This window comes from Sminthopsis crassicaudata, chromosome 2 (genome assembly GCF_048593235.1).
Source record: "Sminthopsis crassicaudata isolate SCR6 chromosome 2, ASM4859323v1, whole genome shotgun sequence".
NCBI classification, from domain to species: domain Eukaryota; kingdom Metazoa; phylum Chordata; class Mammalia; order Dasyuromorphia; family Dasyuridae; genus Sminthopsis; species Sminthopsis crassicaudata.
Window position 1 is genome coordinate 319,288,927 of NC_133618.1, and position 19,790 is coordinate 319,308,716.

A 19,790-nucleotide genomic window follows, 5' to 3' on the forward strand; every position below is an offset into this window, starting at 1 on the left:
CAATTGTTAAATATTTACCAACTCACTCTTCATTAATACTTAGTACAAGGAAAGACCCTCCCTAAAGTGGAAAGCATAGAGAATATTGAGATGGTAGTTTCAGAAATAAGCTCTGTAAGGCAGGAGTTGGTTACATGAGTGAAAACCCCTCCTACTTGAAAAGCTAGGCTTACCCAGAACACTTAGTAAGGTATTGTTAGGTAAATGCTGACTCAGGCAATGAGATTCCAGACTAATACTATTTAAAATTTATTTGCTTCTAATACACATGAGTTATGAATCATATTGGGAGAGAAAAATCAAAGCAAAAGGGACCATGAAAGAGGGAAAAAAGACAGAAAAAAGAAGTGAACATAGCATGTGTTGATTTACATTCATTTTCCAGACTAATAATAATGAGCAACAACACCCCTAACACCACTATAATAATAATAGTTACCCTTTTATATCCTTTTTAAAATTTACAAAGTGCTTTACATATATTATTCTATTTTATCCTTACAACAACTTTATGAAGTAGGTATTTTTATTTCCATTTTACAGACGAGGAATCTGAGGCTTAGAGTTTAGGTGACTTCTTCAAGGTCTTACACCAGCAAATGTAAGAGGAAAGATTGAAATTCGGGTCTTCTTGACACTAAGTTCAAAAGTCTTGTATGCTATTTAGAAGCTAGAATCATGAGGAGGAATTAATTTCTACTGTTGCTCATCATCTACATCTTATATTCTCTTTTGAATACATAATAATAGCTAATATTTCACAGATATTTCATTTGATCATCAAACCAACTCTGGAAGATAAATGCTATTATAATCTCCATTTTACAAATGAGGAAACTGAGGACATTCAAACTTTAAGTGATTTGCCCAGGGTCACATAGCTAGCAAGTGCCTGAGGCTGAATTTGAATTTGGTTCTCCCTGATTTCAAGTCAAGCACTTCATCAACCATGTTATCTAGAAAGATGAGGGAAGAGAATGTTTATATGCTCAGAGACATCCTTCTAATTCAATGAGCATCAGGATAAGGATTCATCCAGGTGGAAGGGAGTAAGGAGAAGAAGCATTTTTTTTTGGTCCAGTTCTCTGGATAATTAATATCTTTTAAAAATGTTTTATTGATGCTTTTTTAAAAAACTGCTGTCACTTTCTCAATTTTCCATCCTTACTTCCAAATAACCCTCCTTTACAACAACAACAAAAATACATATAATTCATCAAACAAGATTAACACATTGGCTTCATTTTATAGTATATGTTTAATTCTTACCTGGAGTCTAAGTGAGGGACAGCTAGGTAGTGCCTTGGATAGAGTGGTAGGCCTAGAGTCAGGAAAACTCGAGTTCAAATCTGGCCTCAAACATTTACTTGCTACGTGACCCAATTTGCCTCAGTTTCTTCATCTGCAAAATGAGCTGGAGAAGGAAATAGCCAAGCACTTCAGTAGTTTTGCTAAGAAACCCCCAAATAGGATGATGAAGAGTTGGACATGAACAAATCACTTTCTCTATATGGACCTCATTTTTCTAATTTGTAGAGCCTCTAAAGTGTCTTTTGGCTGTGAATCTATTATCTTATGACCCTAACTTTCCATTAGTGGAAGCAAGAAGACAGAAGATGTATCAGAAAGAAGGAAAAAGTACAGAGAATTCTTGGGTTCTTTCCTTGGCTCTACTTCTTAGACTTTGTCTTGGTTTCAGTGTCTATATTAGGGCAGCAAAGTGGTGCCATACTGCACAGAGTCCTGGATCTGGAGTTAGGAACACTCATCTCCCTGAGTTCAAATGTAGCCGTGGATACTTACTAGCTGTGTGACCCCAGGCAAGTCACTTCACCTTGTTTATCTCAGTTTCCTCATCTGTAAAATGAGCTGGAGAAGGAAATGGTACCCCAATCCAGTAACTTTGCTGAGAAAACTTCAAATGGGGTCATAAGGAGTTAGGCATGATTTAAAATGATTGAACAACAACATCAATTTGTTATAACATCTAAAGTCCTTTCTAGTTCTGTTTCTTGTGTCCATTGCCACCTTGAGTAAACTGAAATTGAATATGATGGATTTATTATAATTTCTTTTTCTTCTTCCTCTTTTTCTTGCCTAGTTCCTAATAAGTGATCGTGACCCTCAGTGCAACCTTCACTGCTCTCGGTCTCAGCCCAAGCCACTCTGTGCTTCAGATGGCAGAACCTATGAGTCAATGTGTGACTACCAGAGAGCCAAGTGCAGGGATGCAGCCTTGGGAGTGGTACATCGAGGCAGGTGTAAAGGTAAGTGTGGATAGCTCTAAATATTCTGGGGGTGAGATAAGGTACAAACCATAGCTCAAAAGTTCATAGAGAATTATAGCTCATAAAAGATTGTAAGTCTAAAGATGGAAGGGACTTCATCAACTCTCTTATTTTACAAATGAGAAAATTGAACATCAGGAATAATTTTTTAAAGATATGATATCAGTGCTGTACACTTCAATGCTGTATGAAGACATATTCTGATGGAAGTGGATTTCTTCAACATAAAGAAGATCCAACTCACTTCCAGTTGATCAATGATGGACAGAAATAACTACACCCAGAAAAGGAACACTGGGAAGTGAATGTAAATTGTTATCACTACTGTCTATCTACCCAGGTTACTTACACCTTCGGAATCTAATACTTACTGTGCAACAAGAAAATGGTATTTACACACATATATTGTATCTAGGTTATATTGTAACACATGTAAAAGGTATGGGATTGCCTGTCATCTAGGGGAGGGAATAGATGGGGGGAGGGGGTAATTTGGATAATTTGGAAAAATGAATACAAGGGATAATGTTATAAAAAATTACTCATGCATATATACTGTCAAAAAATTTTTATAATAAAGTGACTTGTTTTCAACTAAAAAAATAAAGATATGATATCAGAAGCAAGATTTAAATTCAGATTTTCTGACTCCAAAACTAGTTCTCTTTCCTCTGTATAACACTGTCTCCTAGAAGTCCAATGTCCTCTTTGTCAGAATCTTATACATAAGTACTTAGCATCTGTTTCCTTTCTCTCCTTTACTTTTATCTAAGGAAGAAGGACAAAATGGAAAAAACTTCTTCCTCTGAAGGAATGAGCACCTTTTCCATTTCTGATAAGGTCACTCTTGGAGAAGGAATTTTTGTCCTTATATTTTATTTTTTGTTAATTGAGTTATGTAAAATACAAGTTCTTAACAGATCTCAACTATTTGTATGATATTTTTATCAACCCCACACATACAAATACACACACACTCACACAAATATATATCCTACAGATGGCTAAAATATGTTGTTACAAATATATAAAATATCACATATATAATGATATATAAATTAAATGGCTTGTAATTATTGAGAGAAAAGTATCTTTTAAACGCTTAAGGACTATTTCATAAGAAACACAAGTAAAAGCCATAAAGGCGCTACTTTTTTCTCAGAGGTTATTGGGAATAATTCAAGTCTTTTGGAAAGATGAGCCTTTTTTTCCTTGTTAAATATTAATAACAAGATGAAACTCAGGGTGGATGATGACATTGCCTTTTTTTTGTTGTTGACTTGGAAATATGCTGGGTGTATGCTGGTGATCCTTAAGATGTAAGTGTTGCCACAATATACTCCTCCCTGAGTTTGATGATTTTAGCAGTAGAAGTTTGGACCATGTAATCTCGATGATTTCATTTAACACTAAGACTTCATTTGTAAATGGGCTGAATTTTGGAAGGACAATAAAAATCAATCCTTTGCTTCCTATATGTAAAGTCATTGAACTTCAGATGAAACTAAAAAAAGTAGGTCATTTGGTCTCAAGGTAGTAAGTTCTTAGAGGCAACTCAGTTGTCTGGAAGAAATTTTCATCTTAGATTAGATTTCACCTTATAGTTTTATGCTTCCCAGCATGCCCTTCTTTGTGACATGAACTAAGCAAATGTGACTTTATAATGTTTTTCCAATGCTAAATTGCCATTGATTTTTAGTGCACAGAAAAAAAAAATTTGTTTTATTGGAATATCTATGTCACTGTTTCTCTCTATTAATACGAATACTAAAAGATGAATATATATATATATATATATATATATATATATTTATATATAAAATCATCCATCTACTCTCCAGTATCTTAAATCTTTTATGAAAACTTAAGCAGCCATTTTCCCCCCACATATAAGGAAATCAAATTGAAAACTGTTTCATGTGATTTGATTTGGCCTGGATAACGTCGCTTAAAGGGTTATACAAACTGAGTACCCTTATTTTCTAGTCCTACAGATATTTCTTGCTATGCAAAAGCTAGTCATGGACCTCTTTTCCTTCCTTCTCCTCTTTCACCTTGCCTTTCAGGATTAGCTATGCTACAGTAGTAAGGCATTTTAAATTGCTACCCCAAAGTGACACTCTGAGCAAAATAAATATAGCTTTTGGAGTTAGAAGCTGGGTTTTGTTGTTATTATTTAAACCCTAACTCATCCTGGGCCCCATAGATGATCTGATTGGGCCAAAGCTCCAGTTCTAGCCTGTGGTCTAACCCCCTAAGACTTTTGCCTACTGGGCCCATCTCTAAGTATATAAAACAAGTCCTACGACAATATTGCCTTTTTAAAAATACTTTTGAATTGGACATGTGACTTCATTGGTAGGAAACTACTATTAAGGAAACTCACATTTCTGCTTTGAAATTGAGTCTTAATTTCCTAGGATTTTTAATAATAATATAAGTAAGGGAAAGTTAGCATATCAAGGGCAGAACTTCATGCTGGGCCTTCCTAATTCTGAAACCCACTTTCTACTCTCTGTGCTATGCTGCCTCTTGATTTTATTAATTTCTGCCCGATATTTTTATGGCACTTACAATTGGTAAGGTACTTTCATGGGTATCCACATTTTATTAGCCATTGCCCTATGAGGAAGGGTTTGTTATTACTTGCAAAGGAAGAACTGATTAAATCAAACTCAGGAGTCATCACTTTAATAGAATTAAGAATGAACCTCAAAGGCTATCTAATCCAAATATCTCATTTAACAGGTAAGGAAACTGAAACCCAAAGAAATTGTAACTTGCCCAAAGTCCATAGGTACAACCATAGGTGGATCCTAAATGCAGATCTCTGATTCCAGAGATGTTTCTCCTTTGCTATACTTAGCTTAGTGGCAGAGCCAGGACAAGAAATCAGATTTATAGTCTAGTATTCATACTATGCAAACTCAATTTTAGATAATGCAAAAAAGCATTAATTTCTTAAGTTGGGTATAAATTTATAGATATTCTTATATAAATTTATTTCAATTCCTCTGAGCCTTAATTGACCATTTCACAGAGGAACTAAGCACTCTAACTTTGATGGAAGAGTGTGTGGAAAACAAGGGAGGAGAGAGATTTTCACTTTTTAATTATCTCCTTTTCCCAAATCACTATTGATCAGAGAAATGCAAATTAAGACAACTCTGAGGTATCATTACACATCTGTCAGATTGGCTAAGATGACAGGAACAAATAACGATGAATGTTGGAGGGGCTGTGGGAAAACTGGGACACTGATGCATTGTTGGTGGAGTTGTGAAAGAATCCAACCATTCTGGAGAGCAATCTGGAATTATGCCCAAAAAGTTATCAAAATGTGCATACCCTTTGACCCAAACATACTACTACTGGGCTTATACCCCAAGGAACTACTAAAGAAGGGAAAGGGTCCTGTATGTGCCAAAATGTTTGTGGCAGCCCTTTTCATAGTGGCTAGAAACTGGAAGATGAATGGATGTCCATCAATTGGAGAATGGTTGGGTAAATTGTGGTATATGAAGGTTATGGAATATTATTGCTCTGTAAGAAATGACCAGCAGAAGGAATACAGAGAGGCTTGGAGAGACTTACATCAACTGATGCTGAGTGAAACGAGCAGAACCAGAAGATCATTATACACTTCAACAATGATACTGTACGAGGATGTATGCTGATGGAAGTGGATTTCTTCAACATAGAGAAGAGCTAATCCAATTCCAATTGATTAATGATGGACAGAACCAGCTACATCCAGAAAAGGAACACTGGGAAACTGTTATTTTTACCTTCTGAATCCAATTCTTCCTGTGCAACAAAAAATTCGGTTCTACACACATATATTGTATCTAGAATATACTGTAATATATTTAACATATATAAGACTGCCTGCCATCTGGGGAGGGGGTTGGGGGAGGAAGGGAAAAAATCTGAATAGAAGTAAGTGCAAGGGATAATGTTGTAAAAAATTACCCATGCATATATACTGTCAAAAAAATGTTATAATTATAAAATAAAATAAAAATTAAAAAAAATTATCTCCTTTTCCAACTGTCCCTCAACTGTCTATTCTCAGATACATTCAAGGCCACAGTTCTGATGGAAGAGATTCTTCCATTATGTGATTCATTATGTGTGAGTTATAAGGGACATTACTTCTCCAACCTTATTAATTTACATTTGAAGTAATTGAGGTCTAATGAGAAGGCCATACAGATAATAAATATTGGAATCAGAATTTGAACTCAGCACCTAAACCAGAATCCAGAGTTCTTTCTATTATATTATTCTGCCTTTATCTATATGTTTCAATTAATTAATTTCCCTCTAAGATTTCTAGTAGTATATTTCCCCTATACTGGTTCTGATGGAAGTTGGTCATCAGAGTAGTCTTAATTAAGGAGTTTAACTTATTAGTTGAGTAGCTGTTTTTTAGTGGGTTCCCTCAAATTCACTTTTCTCCCTGTCTTGATGTACTTTTGATTTAAATGAGGTGTGGTCTCCTTACTCTCCTTTCAGATGTTGGCCAAAGCAAGTGCCGCCAGGAGAGGGCTCAAGCCTTGGAGCAAGCCAAGAAACCTCAGGAAGCTGTGTTTGTGCCAGAATGTAATGAGGATGGCTCTTTCACACAGGTAAGCCCTTTACCATCACTCTTCACAGGTTCATTTTCTGAACTGGGAGATGTTTTCTGTGTTATGGAGAAGAGAACAGACTTTTTTTTCCTTTTCATATTTTATAAGGCACTGGGTGATTTCTCTCTGCAATGCTGTCTTGGTCATCCCTGTCTCCTCTTTCTTCCCCTCTTTCCTATTGTACTTTGCCAGCTGGCGATGGAATTTTTAAGAGATGCGTGAAATGGGGAGCCAGGAAACCTGGATTTCTTGCTCCCCATCCTCCCTGCTGGCTGTCTCCTCTCAATGCCAGAGCTTCATTTTTCTCCTGTCAAGGAGGTTTTTTCTCATACTTTGCCAATTTCCATGGAATTTTTCTTTCAACTACCCTCTTCTTCTCCTCACTTCCCTTTCTTCTCCCTGTACAATTCTTACTCTACTCTGTCCCATACCCAAAGCTCTTTAATAAAAAAAAAAATTGTTCAATTCGAATTCAATAGGAATCTTGTTTCCTGGAAAAGGGAGGAGGGTGAGTCAGGTTGTAGTCTCCAACAATCCTTTGGTTAGTGCTATTTATGAAGGTATTATATGTTGATGTTGGCATGGAGTATTTACAAAATATTATGCTGTATGCGCCAATTAAATACTCTCTTGGTAAAACATTTAGACTGTCTCCAGCCTCACCTCCTCACAAAGGTTTATCTGACAGACGAAGGAACCTAGCTGGAGCAGAAACATTAGCCATAAGGATAGACTAATTGAGTTGGGTGAATCTGGTATTGTGCCCTTCTGTGGCAAGACCCCCACAGGTTCATGCAAGTAATCAGGGGCATTAGGCAAGGCCAATTTTTCCTCTGTAAGTAATGTAATGTAAGTAAGTTTCTTCTCTGCAAATAATGACATTGGTTCCCATTCTCACCTAAGGACTTCATACAGTACTTTATGCTAGTTCTCTTCTTTATTATTTCAATGGTTCATTGATGGTTAGTTTATAATTTGTCCTCCTCTTTTTCCCAGACATGTATCTCTTTGATATCTTTTATGATGCTTTTTGCAGGGAATTTATTGTTTATAATTTGATTTAGTATCATTGTACGCTCTCTGTATTTTTCTATTTCCCTTTGGTTGATCTGAAGTTCTGATTATTTGGAGACTATAATATCATATGATTCATAATATCACTAGAAAAATATGAATGTGCAAAAAATGAGTGGGGTTTCCCCCTCAAAGAGGTACTTATAGATTTTGAAAGCACCATGCTATTTTCCAAATTCATTCTAGAAACCTCCTGTTGGGTTGTGGATCCAGCACATTGTCCATCTGCATTATCTGTCTAAGATGTAGAAAATGATTAATAATCTTGATAAAATGTCTTTCAATTTGCATGTCATCATCAATGATAGGTATTCATTATCAACTTTGTTTTTCATATGTGACTTGCCAGACTGAGGTCTAAAATATTTGTGAACTTTAATTAACAGACTCTGCAATATCACCAAGATTCAGTTAATATGTGAGGTACATATAAACACACTTGTTATACTCCTCTCTCCACTCACATTTATAGAAACATATTTGTAGGGAAGCTAAGTGGCTCAGTGGATAGAGCATGGACTCAGGAAAATGTCTTTCAAAAAATTAGTGTGAACAGATGTAAAGCAATGAAAGCAGATTGAGTATAACTATATAAACAACTACAATATAAATGAAAGCAATAATAAAAGACAACAAAAGCTCTGATTAAAAGTAGGGCTTAAAATTGGTTCCAGGGACCTGATAATGAAATACTTTTCCTATGAGTGCTGAATGTTGCATGCTGTGATAGTTATGATTGTTGGTGTGGGTTAATTTTCCTGATTTTTTTCTTCTGTTACAAAAGAGAGTTTTATGTGGGTTGGAGGAGGTATTAGGAAATACCTGTAGTATTTTTTTTAAGAGAAACCAATGAAACTTTAAACAAACATCTTTCCAAAAATTGTCTTGTTAGAAAATCTAGGTGGTTTAGTGATAGAATACCAGGCCTTGGGATTAGGAGGACCTGAATTCAAATTGGGCCTTAGATTCTCAGTAGTTGTGTGACTCTGGGCAAATCACTTAACTCTGTTCATATGTAAAATGAGCTGGAGAAATAAATAGGAAACCACTTTATTATCTTTTCTAAGAAAACCCTAAATGAGTTCAGACACAACTAAGCAATAAGATCAATAGACATATAATAAGTGTACAGATAACTGTACTGGGGAAAACACAAAGTTTACTTAAGATATGGGCTCTGCCCTCACTAAGCTTATAGTCCATTTGGGCCTTGAGCTCCTTGGAGCAAAGTTTTTGCTATAATGTGTCTGTGTGCTTTTACTTTGGGTGAGTAAAGCTCAACAAGACAGTGGTTTGCTATAAAAGGCATCAGTTCAAAATAGGTGGGAACTGAAATGTTAAATGTGAAGGCAAAAAAAGTTTGAGGCAGACCCAGGTGGTGGCAGAAAAAATGGCTTAGAGCTGTCTCTTTCATTTGACATTCTAAGTACTACCATGTGCTGTTCAATCAGTAATGTTTGATTACCCTGGTGGGCAGACAGACAGCTAGATTGAAGGCCCATTTCAGCTAAAGTGATGGGAATGGATTTGCTTTTTCCCTTGATCAAAGACATTGCAATAACTTTTTGAAATGAGGCTGTCTTTTCTCGTGTTGCTTCAATTATGTTGATGGCTGCTGAGTCCTTTGAGACTTGTCTCTCCTTCCACCCCCAATTTATTCCACTAACTTCTTTTCTTTGTGTGTCTGTATGTTTGGTTTTCTTCCCTTTTTGAAAAGTAATACCCATAGGCAACAAGTTTCTTCAGGACTATAAGAATTAATATCTATAAGGAGTTGTAGAGTTTATGGGAGATAAATGTTTTATCCTAGTTTTTCTCTCCCTGCAGGGGAAATATTTGACATTAATAGAGAATTGCTACTGAGTCTGAATTTGACTTAGAGAAGCTGTAGATAGATCTGATACAAGATACTTGAAGTTACCTAGTGTTAGCAATTATGTTACAGTTATGTGAATTACTATACAATAGAAATGCTTTTACTTTGTTTTTGAGGAAATGAAAGGACCCCAGATGGATATGATTTGCCTAGCATTGTTTAGGACTTTTGAGTGTTATTTGGCTTTAATGGAATTCCTGCAGGAGCCAGGACCACATGTACCTATCACTTCTCCCTTGCCTTCATCTCCACCCCACTCTGTACTTAAAGAGAGAATGATATATGTACTGCCTCCTCTTGTTTGTGAATTTTCCCATCCTTGTCTAAAGACTTGTGCTTCACAATGTTCCTTAGTGGCAGAGCAATATAGTATGGAAGTCTTGTTTGAACAGATCATATACTCTATTGTCTTGTATTTTGTTCCTGTTATTTTTTTCTTTAGTGTGTCTAATATAGCATGTTAATATAGACAGTACTTGAATCTTTCTTGAGCCACTTATATATTATACTTATTTCTGTATACTTTTCATTCTTTTCCTTTACTAGTTGCTACACTTCTGGTGGATAGATATCATACCCAACTCATTTAATTAAAACACTGCCCTAGGTGAAAAGGCATTTTGTAAATTTGGAATGAATGAATGAAAATCTAACATGTTAAAACCCAAATGTCTCAGTTAGTTGTTCCTGTGCTTTGTCCATAGATTATTCTATCTATACTACACAAATTAAATGGTATTTTCACAATTATAGAATCCTTGATTTAGAGCTTTAAAGTACCTCAGAGGTCATCTCATTTTATAATTAAGAAAATGAGGTCCCATAAAGTTAAATGACCTGCCTGAGATCACACAGAAAATAAATAGCCAAACCCTCGATTCATGCAAGCTACTTCAAACCTCAGTTATCACTGGAAGAATAGTTATTCTGATACCTGAGAAAACGTGTGCAAGACCATAAGATGACTATAGTTTTGATGTAATTCTTTGACTGATAACTGCTCTTTTCCCCGTCCATAATATGAATTAATGAACAAATTGACGCATGCCTTCTGTATACAACGCACTGTATTACTATCATAAGAGATCAAATGAATCACAGACCCTGCCCTCGAGGAGTTAATAATCTAATTGTGCAGATAAAACATGAAAAAAACAGCCGATATAAGTCAGTAAAGGTGGTACTTGGCTAATAAATGTCATTTAAAAAATTACTATATACTAATTAGTTACTTTAGTGGAAAAATGCATTCCAAATCCAAAAGTTACAAAATGTTAGGAAGCTGCATGTACTCTGCTCATGCAAAGGATCAGAGTTGGAAGGATTGTCTGGTTCATTCCAGACCTGACCAAAAGGTCAACCTCTACACCCGTGGTGTCAAACACATCACCTGAGGCCTGCACATGGCCTTCAAGATTACTGAATGCCATATGGACCAAATTAAAACAAAATTGGGAAATATCTAACAAAATAAGTAAAAATACAATAAAACATAGATTTTCTTAATATGTGGTTTTCTAAGTCAATGTATGGCCAGCAGGGATACCTATGTGTATGTACATATGTATGTGTGTGTATGTGTATATGTATATATAGATAGACACTTAAGTGGCCATTTGTTTTGGTTTTTTTTTTTTTTTTTACTTTATGTAAAAAACTCAATATATTTTATATGAAAAAACTCAATCATAAGCCAAACCTCCAAAGCACCTTGGAAGAATTAGAATGGTCCTCTGAAAATCACATAGTATAACCTTTTTATTCTATAGACGAGGAAATTGATATATGAAAGAAGTAAAGTGACTAAAGTTCTCCCTTTCTCCTTTCTCTCATCTCCCTACTTCAATCACCTTGAATCTATTTTGTATACAGCTATATATATGTCCTTGGAAGCCAGGAAGTATTTCTCTTTTATCTGTATATTCTCAGACCTAACATGCAGCCTTGCTTATAGTAAACTTTTAATAAATCCTTGGGCAGCTAGGTGATGCAGTGGATAGAGAGTATAGCCTAGAGTCAGGAAAACTCATCTTCCTGAGTTCAAATATGGTCTCAGATACTTACTTACTATGTGATCCTGGGCAAATAACTTAACCCTGTTTTGCTATTTGTTATTATCATCACCTCTAAATATTTTTTGTGTTCTGTATTTGCTTTTGGTGTGAATTTCCCCTAAAGGAAAATAATTTAAGATTTTATATATACTTGTACATCTGTCTCTGTCTCTGTGTATGTGTGAAAAAAGTATATCTATGTAAATGTATACATACATATGTATATGAACATATTTATTTATTTGTCTCTTCAAAGCTCTATCCTTTAGTAAGTAGCTTTTTTTTTTCTGGAAAGTTGATAAATATGATTCTGACAGCTTCTTCATATTTATATTTATTATATATTCCCATTCATATTTATTATATACTACTTATTTATTATATTCATATTTATTATTTGCTAATAGTATTTTAATTTTAAAATTAAATTTTATAAACACTTGGTAAAATGAATGAACAGAATAAACACTGGATTTTTAGTTAGGTAAAAACAGAAGTATTTGGTTAAGTGTTTAGCAAGTGACTCTGGGCAGGGAAATATATATGGCACATCTTCAGGTTTAATGTATTATATTAATATTATAATATTATAATATAATATTAATATTCTCTCCATGGCCTTCTTAAATATAGGCAATTAATAAAGCAATAAATCAAGCCCTAATTTGTAACCTTGAGTGATTTCCAAGGTGCAAACACTCAGAGTGAAAATTTAATAATCATCTCTCAGGAACTGATGGGAACAAGCCATAGCACATGAGGTTGAAATATGTCTTTATTTACTTGAGTTTACTTGAATTACCATGGGTAGGTCAAAGTAATTTTTTAGAAGCTCTTTCCTCATTTGAGATGATACCTAAGTGCCTACCTCCCCAAGGGTATTATGATAATCAAATTGAAAAATGCATGTAAATTGGTTTATATGCCTTAAAATTATATACTTATGTCTTATACTACGTATTAATATTACTAATTATGCTGATTAATCATTAGCAATGAGCTTCCTTGGATGAGAATGATTGTACTCATTAATTTAATCTAAGAAATTAAATAAGAGAAATTTTGAAAATCAAAAGATGACAAAACTAACTATAAATCCCCCAAACTTGACTATAATTAGTGCAAAGTACCTCAGAGACAAAAATCTGATTTGCTTCTTCACATTCTCAGTGCCAAACAGGTTGTCTGGTATGTTATTGGCATTTTTAAAATGGACTTTGAAAAGCAAGATTTGGTTTACTATTCTATGTCTTTCTTGATGTGGAAAGAACATACCTGGGGGAAAATTGTGATTAAATTCAGTAAACATTTTTCAAGCATAGTGCTGTACTAGAAAATGGAAACACAAAAAGAGAAGGTAGGAGGAGGGGAAAATTACATGATTATTCTGTTGTATATTTGAAAGGAATAGCAAATTGTGCATAATTGGCATTTTTATTATACTGTTATGAAAATGTAGCAAAACAAAAAACTAAGTTCTAGTCAGGTAAAGAAGGTGAACGTAACCCTAATTCTTCTTCCTAAGATTACTCTCTGCATGTGTCTGAGTGTTTTGAGTGTGTCTGTGCATATCAGGCTCCTTTGGGCACAAGAGACAAAGCAGTTTCTGTGTGTGGTTGTGGCTGCTACCCCTGCTTGGGGCTCCCTACATAATGTACAGTGTTCACTTAAAAAAAAAAAAAAAAAAACGCCAAACAATCACACTGTTAAACACGCATGCTTGTCTATTATTTGGAGGGATGGATAAATAGTAAATTGTTTCACTGTTGGGCAAGAAGCTGCTTTTTTGTAACTAAGGAAGAAATCCCCAAATTTTAGCATTAAGATAAGATTTGTTCTACTTTAAGATTGATGTCATTTCACCACCCTCTTTTTCTGGCCCCTCCAGGGACAACACCATTTGTGAAAGATGATTTTTTAGCCCTTGGGAAGGAATTGCTATGCTGCTATCAAATCTTTTTTTTTTTTAACTATAAGCTGAAAAAATCATCATTGTATGAACATTTCTATATACAAAGGACAGAATTGTCCTACTAACAGAGATAGTACTTGAAATATCCACTCTATACAATTTAAATACATATATATGTGTGTATATATACACACACACACATTGTATATGATGTGGAAGTTCCAGTACTATCTATTTATGATCCTCTCATAATTCTTCTATGGCATTCTATCTCTATTTTTAAATGTTTCTTTGATGTTCTTTTTACTCCTTTCCCTCCCACTATCCCTATTCCCTTAATTCTCCCCATCCTTGCTCCTAAATGAAAGGCCTCCTTTGTAATGAATTTTTAATCAAACAAAATAAATTTGTAATATTGAAACAATTGTTGCAATGTTCATGCCTTGAAAGGTGTTCTCATTCAGCAACTATTAGGACAAATTTTTATAATGTTGTGGTCATTGTATAAATACTTCTTGTTCCATAAAATTCATTTTGTTTCTGTTCATAAATGTTTTTCTAGGCTTCTCTGAATCTATCTCTTTCATCATTTCTTTGATCACAATGATATTTTATTACTTTCATAATTTGTTTAGCCATTGAATCTATAAGCTAATTTAGGTAGCATTGTCACTCTTGTACATTAGGTTGCCCTACCATGAACAAACATATTCTTTAAAATTTAAGCATTCCTTAATGTGAATCCTAGATATTCAATTCTGTAGTAATTTTGAATGGGATTTTCCCTCTCTTTTGTTTTAATATATAAAAAGGCTAATGATTTATTTGGGTTTTCCTTCATATCCTGCTCCTTTTAACAGAAACAATAATTTCATTGATCTTAGATGACTCTCTGGGATTCCACAAGTAAACCATGTCACCTGCAAAAGTGATAATTTTTTTTCTTTACTTATGCTTATTTCTCTTAATTATTTTTTATCTTATTGCTATATCTAGTATTTTCAGAACTGTATCAAATAATAGTGACAATGGGTAACTTGCTCTACCCCCAATCTTATTAGAAAAGCCTGTAATATTTCTGTATTATAAATTATGATAACGGTCATAGATACTATTTGCCATATTAAGAAAAGGTCCATTAGTTTCTATGCTTTCTAGTTTTGTTTTGTTTTGTTTTTATATAAAACAAACAACTTTGCTGTACTTATTGGGATAATTATATATTTTATTACTTTTGTTGTTAATAAAGTCTATCATTTATAACTTTCCTAATATTGAATCAGCCCTGAATTCACAAATCCAACTTGTGTGTTATCTTTTTAATATGCTGCTATCTCCTTCTTCCTAACATTGTACTTGATATTTCAATAACAATACACTTTAGAGACATTGCTCTATAATATTCATTCTCTTGTGATAAAGTTCTATATTAGAATGTATGGTGTACATAGTAGAAGTTTCAAAGTAAGCACATTACCTAATATTCTTCATAGCTCAAAATCAGATGCTCCCATCCCTGTCCCAGAGATGGGTATATTGACTTGCCCCAAGTTTATTTGCTGACTACATAAACATATATAAAGCCTATACAAGAAACCTAAGATCAATGTGACCTTCAAATTCCATTGGTGTCTATTAAGATTATAAAGAAAACTATATTGAAGTTGAAACTCCACATTGAATTTGAAACCATGTTGAAATTTTAATCACCAAAATTAAAAAACAAACAATCTACAGATTCCAGATTAAGAATCTTTGTTCTGGGAGTTACTAGAAACATTGAATTCTCAAAGGAATGTAGGAAAATAAGGATGAAAGATTTAAGGCTTGGAAGTTATCTATTTCTATTTCCTCGATGGGCATTCCCTCAGTTTCCAATATTTTGCCACCATGAAAAAGGCTTCTTATAAATATTTGTGCACACAAAGGTTCTTTTTACTTTTGTTGATTTTTTTTTTTTTGCAGTATAGAGGGTATGCACAGTTTGGTTGCCTTTTGGGTATAGTTCCAAATTTCTCTCTAGAATAGTTGGATTAGTTCATAACTCTGCCAACAGTGCATTAGTGTCCCAATTTCTCAATATTCTCACTAACATTTTTTATTTCCTTTTTTTGTCATATTACTAGATTAGGTAAGATTATATAAATGTATATAAATGTAAGGTGATACATCTGAATTGTGTTAATTTGCATTTTTCTAATTAAAAGTGACTTAGAGCTCTTCTTCATATGCCTACAGCTTTGATTTCATCCTCTGAAAACTGCCTGTTCATATCCTTTGACCATTTATCCATTGGGAAATGTCTTATATTCTTATAAATTTGACTCAATTCTCTATATATTTGAGAAATGAAATTTATATCAGATACTCTTACTCTAAAGATCATTTTCCAGCTTCTTGCTTTCCTTCTAATCTTGATTGATTTGGACTTCATCTGGAACATAAATAGATTCTGCCTCAACCTCTTACTTTTACTCTTTATATGTCTCTCTCTACCTCAAGTGTTTTTCTTAAAACAACATACTGTGAGACTCTTGCTTTTGATCTATATGCTATCTGCTTCCATTTTGTGGGAGAGTTCATCCCATTCAGATTCACAGTTATGATTACTGTGTATTCAGCATATTTTTCCTCCTGTTTGTACTTTCTCTATCCTTTCATGCTTTCCCTCTTCAATAGTGTTTTGCTTTTATCTATCACCTCTACCAATCTGTCTTCTTTCCTGTCAGTCTTTCCCTCCCTTTTACTTAATCTTTTTCTCTCCTACTTCCCTGTCAGATCTCATCATTCAACTGATTATCTATATTATTCCCTTTTTGAGCCAATGTTAATAAGAATGTGATTCAAGCTATATCCATTGTCCACTCTTCCATCTTTCCCTGCACAGTAATAGATTTTTCATACCTCTTTACATGAAATAATTTATTCTGTCCTACCTCTCCCTTCCTTTTGCACCTAGTGTACTCTTCTTTTTCATCCTTTAATTATATTTTATGTCATTCTCTCAAATTCACCTTATACCCATACCATCTAAGTATATTCTTTCTAATTATACTACTAGTGTTATACTTTTTTAAAATGACAAATATATTTCCATGTAGATATGTAAACAGTTTAGCTCCACTGAATCCTTTATGTTTTCTTTTCCTTTTTTTATTTTTTTAGGATTCCCTTGAGTCTTGGTATTAGAAATCAATTTTTTTTATTCAATACTGGGCTCCTTATGAAAGTTTGAAGCTACATTGCTGGGTAGTTGATTCTGAGTTGTAGTCCTAGCTCTTTTGCCTTCTGGAATATCATATTTTAAGACCTCTAAACCTTTCATTTTTTTCCCTCTTTTTCTTTCTTTTTTTTTTTTTTTCTTTATTTAAAGTTTAAATACACCACAGGAGGAAAAAACTTTTCTATGTGCACTGCAGAACATAGGAGAGTATTCAAATTATAAAACAATAAATTTCCATTTCAATAAAGCTTATATAATAAATACCACAATTTATATTCAGAGCTGTCAATCTTCTCTTTGCTTCCTCGTTGTTTTGTTCTCTTATGTTCATTTTTTGCTTTATTATTTTTCTCCCTCCTTTCTTTCCTTCCTCAAAAAGGCTGTAATTGAGCAGAAATATATTTATATATGCATACATATATACATATGCAAACATAAACATATAGACAGGCATCCACAAACTAACATATATAACTATAATCATATATATATATATTCATATACATTTTTGTAAGATCATATTATGTTTGTTTGTCTTCTATTTCTCTGAAGGTGGAATATATCTTCCTTCATAAATCTAAGCCTTTCCATATTTTTCTAAATCCATGAACTCATTATTTCCTACACTAAAGGAATATTCAAATCTATATTGCTCAGTATAAAACACTATTGATTAATACTACGTATGATATAGTTTCCCTATTCTCTTTTAATTAAATGTATTTAGCTTTAACTTTAAGATCAATGATTACTACCTCTGCTTTTTTAACCTAATAAATTGTATTCCTAATATTTATTATGATTGTATATATCTTGTTTCCTATCTCTCCTGACTCCTTTGCTTTACCTACCCACTATGTTGCCTTCCTATTTCTTAACCTACCTTCTCTCCAAAGATCTCTCCTTATCCTTTCCTCCTACCTTTTCCCTCCCTATGCCACTTATTCCATTCCCATCAATCTAAGATCTTTCTATACGGCCTTCTCCTATTTCCTCACATTCTTGTTTCTATATAAATTCAGAAGATTTTATTCCCTTCTAAATGTATATATTGTTCTCTCTTTAACTCAAATCTGATGTAAATAAGGTTTCTTTGAAAAATTCTTTCCTTATCTTCTCCCTTCACCCTATCTCCTTACCTTCTTATTTCTTTCTGAATTTAGAAGATTTTTTATACTCTTCTAGATTACACATATATATGTATGTATGTATTGTTCTTTCTTTAATCCATTCTTTATGAGAATAGGTTCCAGAACTAATAGCCTTTTCCCCCCATCTAATTCCTCTGTGTCAGTTCTTCCTCTCACACCTCATTAACATAAAATAATTACTCTTTTACCTTTTCCTACATGGTTTTCTTTTTAGAATTGCCTAATATTCAATTTTACCCCAGTCTTTCTTTGGGGCTACTCAACAATTACTAATGACAATATTAAACCTATGGTTTAAATTTCCATGTATAAAACATGAAAAGTTTGTCCTATGTGATTAGCCTTTGTTGTTTAGATCTTTTCACAATCTCAAAGTCTAGAAATTCATTGGATAGCCATTCCTTTTTTTTTCAGGATTTTGCTTAACTTAGCTGGGCATAATATCTTTGGCCACAAGCCTTTTTCAAGGCTTGCTCTTCAATATATAATGTTTTAAGATTCATGCCCTTATAATATAGCTGTTAGGTCTTGTGTGATTCTAATTATGGTTCTTCCATATTTTAATTTTTTTCTTGTTGCTTGGAATATTTTCTCCCTGATCTGGAGATTTCAGAATTTGGCTATGAAGTTCCTGTAAGTTTTCCTTATAGGATCTCTTTCAGGTAGTGAAGAGTGGATTTTTTTTTTTCTATTTCTACTTTCCCCTCTTAATTCTAACACTTAGGACAATTTTCTTTCTTTTTTTTTATATATCAAGATTCTTTTTAAGATCATAGCTTTCAAAGGAGGGGAAAAATTTGAACAAAAGGTTTTGCAACTATCAATGCTGAAAAATTACCCATGCATATATTTTGTAAATAAAAAGCTATAATAAAAATTTAAATAAAATAAAATCATAGCTTTCCGGTAATCTGATTATTCTTATGTTTTCTTGTAATGTCCGGACTAGTTCTCCGGAAGGCATCAAGATCAGTCAGAGTGAGGATCAGTCAGAGTCCTTGTTTTTTTTTTTTTTTGTTTTTTTTTTTGTCATTTGGCTTCTCAGCTTTATTATGTATAGTGTCATTAACTGCAAACCAAAATGACCCAAAACAATGCTGTTAAAGTAGTAATAACTTATTATTAATAAAATTAATAATAGCATTCATTATTTAGCCAGACAAAAATTCAGAACAAAATTATTTAATTATGGGGAGTTTTCTTTAGTTGTAAGAGAGAAGCAATTGTTTATTTTAAGATATAGCACTGGACCTCCAAAGGATATATACTCCAATCTTATTTTATAGATAAGTAAATTAAGGCCTCATGAGCTTGAGTATTTTTAAAATTAATTTTATAATTATAACTTTTTTTTGACAGTACATATGCATAGGTAATTTTTTTTTTACACAACATTATCCCTTGTACTTCCTTCTGTTCCAAAATTTTCCCCTCCTTCCCTCCACCCCCTCCCCTAGATGGCAGGCATTCCCATACATATTAAATATCTTATAGTATATGCTTGGTACAATATATATGTGCAGAACCGAATTTTGTTGTTGTTGCAAAGGAAGAATTGTATTCGGAAGGTAAAAATAACCT

General features: G+C 33.5%; 1 protein-coding gene across 3 annotated transcripts in view; it reads left to right on the top strand.

The window, feature by feature from the left end:
- SMOC1 (SPARC related modular calcium binding 1) overlaps nucleotides 1–19,790 on the top strand; it is a 181,062-nt gene that overhangs the window by 85,438 nt on the left and 75,834 nt on the right. For all 3 annotated transcript variants that reach the window (XM_074290151.1, XM_074290149.1, XM_074290150.1), the window contains exons 2-3: nucleotides 2,102–2,267; nucleotides 6,807–6,919. In XM_074290151.1, the coding sequence (XP_074146252.1) occupies nucleotides 2,102–2,267; nucleotides 6,807–6,919 (279 nt within the window). The remainder of the gene's footprint in view (nucleotides 1–2,101; nucleotides 2,268–6,806; nucleotides 6,920–19,790) is intronic.